This window comes from Notothenia coriiceps, unplaced genomic scaffold (assembly GCF_000735185.1).
Source record: "Notothenia coriiceps isolate Sejong01 unplaced genomic scaffold, NC01 NC01_scaffold00025094, whole genome shotgun sequence".
Lineage (NCBI taxonomy): Eukaryota > Metazoa > Chordata > Actinopteri > Perciformes > Nototheniidae > Notothenia > Notothenia coriiceps.
This window is the reverse complement of record NW_011357795.1, coordinates 44396-52201: the sequence shown is the minus strand read 5'-3', so window position 1 is coordinate 52201 and position 7806 is coordinate 44396. Positions and strand designations below refer to the sequence as shown.

The window sequence follows — 7806 nt, the reverse complement described above, 5'->3', positions numbered from 1 at the left end:
GTATTTTTCATAGTCTTATATTTCAAAAGTTTTACGACAAACTGTGACTTTTTTGACATGGAAATCTTTTTTTTAGATTGACAAACGTCATATGTGTAATTCGTGGCACAATTCAAACGGGATCGAAAGATAATCTTTCTCTCTCCATTGACTTCAATAAATAATTTTTCCGAAATAAGGTCCCACGGGTCGGAAGTAGATGGGCGGGACTTCGCCTCTCTATCCTGTAAATCAGGGAAGAGTGTTTAATGTCTTTTCCCTTAGTTTCAGACATGTTACTCAAGGACAAATTTATTGAATGAAATACTGGTGTAATTCTTGTTTGGCACTAATGTACAGATACAGTACCTGCAAGCAAAATAATAAGATCACAATTTACTCTACAAAAAATAGTAGTCATGTTGTGTTTTTAACAATGGGTTATGGGTTTGTCAATACAATACTGTTAAATATAGTAATAATGTGTTTAAATACATTTGAAATGTTTAGTCAATTATGCCTTATTTACAAACTAAGCACACAAAGGTTCAATCCACACAAGTATTCATAATTCTTGTAGATGTAATTGTTATGCTTGCTCTGTTTCTGCGTGTGCTGTAGCTGGCAGTAATGTGATGAAGTCCATCCATGGAGTCGGGGAGCTGATGACTCAGGTGGTGTTGCGAGGAGGCGGCTTGTTGCCCGCAACGCCAGCTCATCAGCCGGAGGGAGACGTGGTGAAACCTCAGGTGGAACCAGAGAGAGAGGACATCATGGTCATGGACACCAAGCTCAAAGTCATCGAGATTCTGCAGGTAGGACATCAGGGAACTGGCCTCTTGCTTGGCGGCAAACACTTTTGTATGTATAATGCATACTTATACATTACTTGTGTTACTTTTCCTTCAGTTCATTTTGAATGAACGGCTAGACTACAGGATCTCCTGCCTGCTGTGTATATTCAAACGTGAATTTGATGAGAACAACCCACAAGACGCCTCCAATAATGTCACAGGTCAGATGCCAGGTGAGAACTAGATTCACATTAACATTCTGTCACACATACATGTTGAAATTGATTTCCTTCAAATATGGATTCTTTGTTTTGTTCTAACGACTCCAGGAAATTTTGACTTTGAGAACATTGAAGAACAGGCCGAGGGGATTTTCGGCGGAAGGTAATCAAAAGCTTCCTAGTCTCTCCCGAGTCATTTTGAAATAAGATAAAGCAGAAAGAGTTTATGTAATCTCTCCTCCTCTGAATTTCTAAGTGAGGAGAACACTCCACTAGACCTGGATGACCACGGAGGTCGTACGTTCCTGAGGGTCCTGCTGCACCTGACCATGCACGATTACCCTCCTCTGGTGTCTGGAGCTCTCCACCTGCTCTTCAGACACTTCAGCCAGAGGCAGGAGGTGCTCATGGCCTTCAAACAAGTACGTCTCACACCTCTTTAATACTTTATTTCCGTTCTAATGACTGATAATTGGATGAATGTAAGGATTTCTGGGTTTAAATGTAGACAAATCTTCCCCTAAATGTAGGTCCAGCTGCTGGTGACCAGTCAGGATGTGGATAACTACAAGCAGATCAAGTCCGATCTGGACCAGCTGCGCTCCATCGTAGAGAAGTCCGAGCTGTGGGTTTATAAGAGACAGGGAGAAGACGGGATGGACGGAGACGGACCCTCAGAGTCTGACAACAAAAAGAAGGTTCAACATTTAGAAAAATAAGGAATATACCAATATAGATAGTGGCATAGTAAGGCTATAAAACCTAACTTATCCTTGCTTATTTAAAAGGGAGACTCCCCTGGTTCAGACAAGAAGAGCTCAGAAAGCACCAGCAGTTACAACTACAGGGTTGTAAAGGAGGTACGTTTATTTGTGTTTGAATATTGTATTGTTATGTTCTTACTGATTTGTTGCCTGCAGTTGAAACCCCTCTTGTGTTCAGATTCTGCTGCGTCTCAGTAAGCTGTGTGTCCAGGAGGGCAGCTCAGGGAAGAAGAGCAGGAAGCAGCAGCAGAGGCTTCTGAGGAACATGGGAACTCACAGTGTCGTGCTGGAGCTCCTGCAGATCCCCTATGAGAAGGTGCAACACTGCGGCTGAATATTATATTATTAGCATATGCAGAATAATAGGAAAGCTTTAAAGGGACATGTCAGCCCTAAAGGAAGAGTGAGTTACCGAGTGTTGGACATATTGGCTGTAGAGATGTCGTCCTTTCCTCCAACATAACAGAGCGAGATGGCACTTTGTTTGCGTTTCTCAAAGCCACAAAACTCAACAGTATCTTTCCAGAAAACATGACCCGGTCACTCAGAATATTCAACAAACATCGTTGAGAGCAGTTTCATACAGGAACTACCTTTTACCGTAACAGTGTCACCACACAGAAGGAAGTGGGCAACTACTGCTCACGATAAGGTCTGTGGATTATCTTGAAACTCTGGGTCATGATTTCCACAAAGAGACATTGCTGATGTGTTTTTCACATTATTTGTAGCTTTGAGCACCGCAATCGAAATGCAATCTAGTTCCATTTTATTCAAGTGAAGGCAGACATCTATCCAACATTCATGAACTGTAGCGCGACAGGTATATTTATTTTTCAGTGTAAACTATCCCTTTTTAAAGACCTTCATAGTTGTTAGACCTTGCCATTTTCTGATTGATGTGCAGTAAATAAAAAGTATAACTCTGTTATCTGCGTTAGGGGGAGGACGTCAGAATGGAGGAGATCATGAAACTGGCTCATGAGTTCCTGCAGAATTTCTGTGCAGGAAATCAGCAGAATCAAATTCTTATGCACAAACACATCAACTTGTTTCTCAACCCAGGGGTGAGTAAAACAGGCCTCTCGGGTTTACTCATTGGGATCGATTCGTGCAGTTTCTAAAATGCAATCTTCTGGAAAAAATGTCCTTTCTGTCCCTTCTTTTGATACTCCATCAGATTCTCGAGGCCATCACCATGCAGCACATCTTCATGAATAACTTCCAGCTGTGCAGTGAGATCAACGAGCGAGTGGTGCAGCACTTTGTCCACTGCACCGAGACGCACGGGCGACACGTACAATATCTCAAGTTCCTGCAGACCATCGTAAAGGCCGAGAACAAGTTCATCAAGAAGTGTCAGGACATCGTGATGGCCGAAGTGGGTCCTATGATCTTCATACTGTATCTGAGTATGCTAATACACAGTGATAGTGAGATAGTTGATAGTGAGATAGTGAGTTAAAATAAAGCAGAAAGACAGATGTGTTGGTAATATCAATGTGTGGGTGGTTGTACTTATTGTAATAGTTGTGCAAGGAGTGAGTCCTTAACCCAGAAATGAGTTAGCATTTAAGCACGTCTGGGCTCTCATGTTGGATCAACACAAGCTTAATAGATCTTCACATGTTGCTCCAAGTCTTTTATGGTCTTAAAAAAAAAGCAGTTGCTAACAGGTGGCTAAGTGAGAACACGAAATGTCATCACGGCGAACATTAGCCGCTTTTAGCTTAGCCAGGTAACCGCAATGTAGTTCATTTTAAGCATAACGTTAGCTGTTTGCTTCTGTGCATTGCATTTAAGCTTTACAAATATCAGTTACATAAAGTATTAAGAATGTGTATTTGCCAAAGATCTGATTTCCTCCAATATTCCAATTTTCCAATGGAAAATAACGTTTGCTTTTTGCCAAGGGAGCCCTTGTTGGCGATACGTACTTCTGGGTTAGCCTAGAAAAATAAGTCATCATTACACCACTCTATATGAGGTTTAAGGTTGACAGACGTACTGTAACATTTCGTTAACAAGATCATACTCTCTCCTGTTACTCTCCCCACTCTCAGCTGGTGAACTCGGGCGAGGACGTCCTGGTGTTCTACAACGACCGGGCCTCCTTCCAGACCCTGGTCCAGATGATGCGTTCAGAGCGGGACCGCATGGATGAAAACAGCCACCTGATGTACCACATCCACCTGGTGGAGCTGCTGGCCGTCTGCACGGAGGGCAAGAACGTCTACACCGAGATCAAGTGCAACTCCCTGCTGCCCCTGGATGATATCGTTCGGGTGGTCACACATGAAGACTGTATCCCTGAGGTATGATTAATGAGGTTTAAAACTGTCTTCAAATGTCTAAGTGTTGAACATGAACACTGATGCATCCCAATGACACCTAAGTCTTCATCATTTTACCCTGAGCCTGATGGCAAAACAAACTTTAAAGGAAACTTTATTAGTGTACTACTTCTCAATATACATTAATATAATAATTACAAAATACAGAATCAATCAAATATAGGCTGTAAAGGGAGAGCCAACTTAACCAATTAAAGTCCAAGAACAAGGTGAGATTATAATGAAAAAAGATAATATGATAAATATTTAATGGGTAAAATTATAATGGTAGTTTTAAGCTAAATTAACCCTGCAGGAGGAGGAAGATGTCAGCAGTAAATTACAGTTTAAAACAGACAAAGAATATTACATTAAAAAAAAATGTACTTGTTACTTTTTAGACACTTTTATCCAAAGCGACTTTCATACTCAATACTGTGGACAATCCCCACAGGAGCAATTTGGGGTGAAGTGTCTCAGGGACACAACGACATGCTGACTGCAGTGGGGTTTGAACCTGTGCTCCCCTGATCCGAACACCAACGCACTAATCCACTGCGCCACACGCCTCCGTGGAATATGTTTCAAAATAATTGCGAACCAGCCACGAGAGGTCCTTTTAGCCTAAAGTCATACATGTGCACAAAAACACTGATGCTAATGGGTCCGGAAGTAGGTGAGGGCAAACACAGCGATGCACACACATGGCCTGACACATGATGCCCCTGCAGGCTTTTACCCCGCAGAGAAAACCAATAAAATACAAGTGTATACAGCTACACAGCATGTGCATCCTGTGTAGCATACTCTTCATTTGTATGAACACATGTCGAGGGAATTGGCTGTGTGCCAGACTTCACGAACGTGTCTTCAGCTAAAAAGCTTTTTCCTTTGGGTCCGAACAGGTGAAGATTGCCTACATCAACTTCCTGAACCACTGCTATGTGGACACAGAGGTGGAGATGAAGGAGATTTACACCTCCAACCATATGTGGAAGCTGTTTGAGAACTTCCTGGTGGACATCTGTCGGGTGAGCTGCAACCTGTTTGTGTTTCTGCTATCAGATGATCGATAGAGGGGAGAGTGCTTTACATAACGTCATGTGATTGGGCGATTACGTCAACCCAGTGTGCAAACAACATAATGTTACCTGTCGCCAACATGCAGGAAGTGTGATCCAATGGCTCGTCACACTAATATAAATTGTTCTGTCCTGTACCTAGGTGTGCAACAACACCAGCGACAGGAAGCATGCAGATACCATCCTGGAGCGTTACGTAACGGAGACAGTCATGAGCATCGTCACATGTTTCTTTAGCTCCCCTTTCTCTGACCAGAGCACCAGCCTGCAGGTAATCTGGAATGCAATTGCCTTTAAAAGTCTATAACACCATGTACATGTTCATTTCAGTAGAAGTTAAAGGAGCCCTATTATGCTTTTTTGGGGTTTCCCTTTCCTGTAGTTTGTCATATAGGTTTTTATGCATGTAAATAGTTTGCTACGGCTAAAATTCCTAAATTGGTGTCCTTCCGTAACATAGTGACATCACTATGTAACACGTGACCTTCTATTAGCTAGAGCTCCGACAAAATGCATGTGATAGGCTAAGGGGCAGGACATCTCTTAACGGTTGACCCATCACAACAGAGCCGGCCATTTCTTACTTCATAGTTTTTCATTTTTTTATTTGTATCTTTGATTTGATCTGTAATTGTATGAATCTGTGCTGTCCTGTTTTTCATCCTTACCCTGTTGCTGTTTGAACTACTGCATTTCCCCACAGGGATTAATAACGGTCCATCTTATCTTATCTTAACCAATCAGAGCAGACTGGGCTCTGGTTTCAGACAGAGGGTGAAAAGAGGTGCTGCAGCACAGGCAGTATGAGAAGAGCTTTTTGAACATTTAAAGCATGGAGACATGTCCCAGTAGAGACACAACATACAAATATGAACCTGAAAATGAGCTAAATATGTCCTCTTTAAGTTGTTTGACTTGAGAAACCCTGCTCACATACCTAACATTCAATATTTCTTTCTGTATAGATGGCTCGCCGCTTATATGTGAGTAATGGAAACTCCCCCACATTTAGTTTCCCAACCCTTTGGTGTTTATCTACAGTATCTTTTAAGGAGTATCTTCACTGTGTGGGTTGTTACGGTTTCATAGCTTAGTCAGCACACAGACTCTGCTGTTCCCAGATCTGTGGGTGTGTTGCACAAGGTTTTGGCCGTCCTGTGGTCTGCATTTTTCCCAGTAAATCATGACCATCATCAGCCTTCATAGATTTCCAAATCCCTCTTACAGTAAAGGTGGTGTGTAGCATTACAGTTCAAGCCAGATGTACTCCTTGTTTTCTGGTTATGTGGAGTTGTTTAGTTCCAAGTTGCCCCCTGTAGAAGTGGTCGATCCCCCATTTATTTACCTTTCTGAGAATTCTGCTTACTGAGCTTTATCAATACATGATACCTCTTTTTCTCGCAACAGGACGCCATGCTTGGAAAGATGACAGAGGTATTTATTGTACTCTAGGGCAGTGACCAGCTGATAGAGTATCAAGGTGGTAGAAATGAGATTTGCTCTCTATTTGGGTATAAACAGCTGACCTACTGGACCCTTCCACCATAGGTGCTATAGTATCCTCACATTAACATCTCTGGCACTCGGGTTATAAAAGTAACTAATCCTGAAACACAATAGTCACTTTGTTGGTTATTTTCTCTTCACAGTTTTCTCTCCTCAATCTTTCCTATAAAGTATTTTCTTTTCTTTTATACCTTACTCTCTATTTAATGAGCTTTCTCTCTGTCTCACAGACCCGTCAGCCGGTATTTGTGCAACTTCTCCAAGGAGTATTCAGGGTGTACCACTGTAACTGGCTTAACCCTGTGCAGAAGGCCTCAGTGGAGGCTTGCATTAAAGTTCTCTCAGACGTTGGTAAGAACCTGGGCTGACACCACACCACCCATTCATCCTCTCCAACAATCTCTGTTATTTTATTCAGAAAATGCTCTTTTTGGCCCCTGATAAAAGCATTTAAATATACATATCTGCGTGTTTACCTCCACCCAGCTAAAAGCAGAACCATTGCCATCCCTGTGGACTTGGACAGTCAGGTGAACAACTTGTTCGTCAAGTCCAATAATGTCGTGCAGAAGAGCATCCTCAGCTGGAGACTTTCTACTAAGAACACAACGAGACGAGACTCGGGCCTGACCTCCTCCAAAGACTACAGAAACATCATTGAGAGGCTACAGGTAGGTAGCGAAGCATAGCGTATTATGTGCATTATCAATATTAACATTTAAGGAGGCCTTATTATGCATTTTAGGGTTTTCCCTTTCCTGAAGTGTGTTATGGCGCATTTCCACTGCAGGGCCTCGCACGGCTTAGTACGGTATAGTTAGGCCTTGGTAGGCCAAGCTCACTTTATGCTACGTTTCCATTACAGTTTAGGAACTGGGGTAGTAACTATAGTAACGCAGTGTAGGCGGAGCCGTGACGTCATCTTCAATGAGAAACACAAAACCAACATCAGCCGTTAGCTGTTAGCCCTCAGAGCTCACAGCTCCTCATATCTGTTCAGAAACTAGACAGAAGTTAAACAAGTACAAACCACAGACTGTCTGTGTCATGGCGAATACAGTCGCTGGTTTATTTATGTCTGTATAGGCCGTTGTTGTGAGTGTGGTCGGTCGGAGCATATACTGCGT

The 7806-nt window shown here is 42.4% G+C and overlaps 1 protein-coding gene across 1 annotated transcript in view; it reads left to right on the top strand.

The window, feature by feature from the left end:
- Positions 1-7806, top strand: part of LOC104955987 (inositol 1,4,5-trisphosphate receptor type 1-like) — a 56282-nt gene that overhangs the window by 33498 nt on the left and 14978 nt on the right. Inside the window, exons 23-36 of the mRNA XM_010783407.1 lie at positions 601-794; positions 889-1006; positions 1103-1157; positions 1251-1416; positions 1525-1692; positions 1783-1854; positions 1937-2074; positions 2700-2825; positions 2939-3139; positions 3822-4073; positions 4997-5122; positions 5316-5444; positions 6910-7030; positions 7166-7350. Of these exons, the coding sequence (XP_010781709.1) occupies positions 601-794; positions 889-1006; positions 1103-1157; positions 1251-1416; positions 1525-1692; positions 1783-1854; positions 1937-2074; positions 2700-2825; positions 2939-3139; positions 3822-4073; positions 4997-5122; positions 5316-5444; positions 6910-7030; positions 7166-7350 (2051 nt within the window). The remainder of the gene's footprint in view (positions 1-600; positions 795-888; positions 1007-1102; positions 1158-1250; positions 1417-1524; positions 1693-1782; positions 1855-1936; positions 2075-2699; positions 2826-2938; positions 3140-3821; positions 4074-4996; positions 5123-5315; positions 5445-6909; positions 7031-7165; positions 7351-7806) is intronic.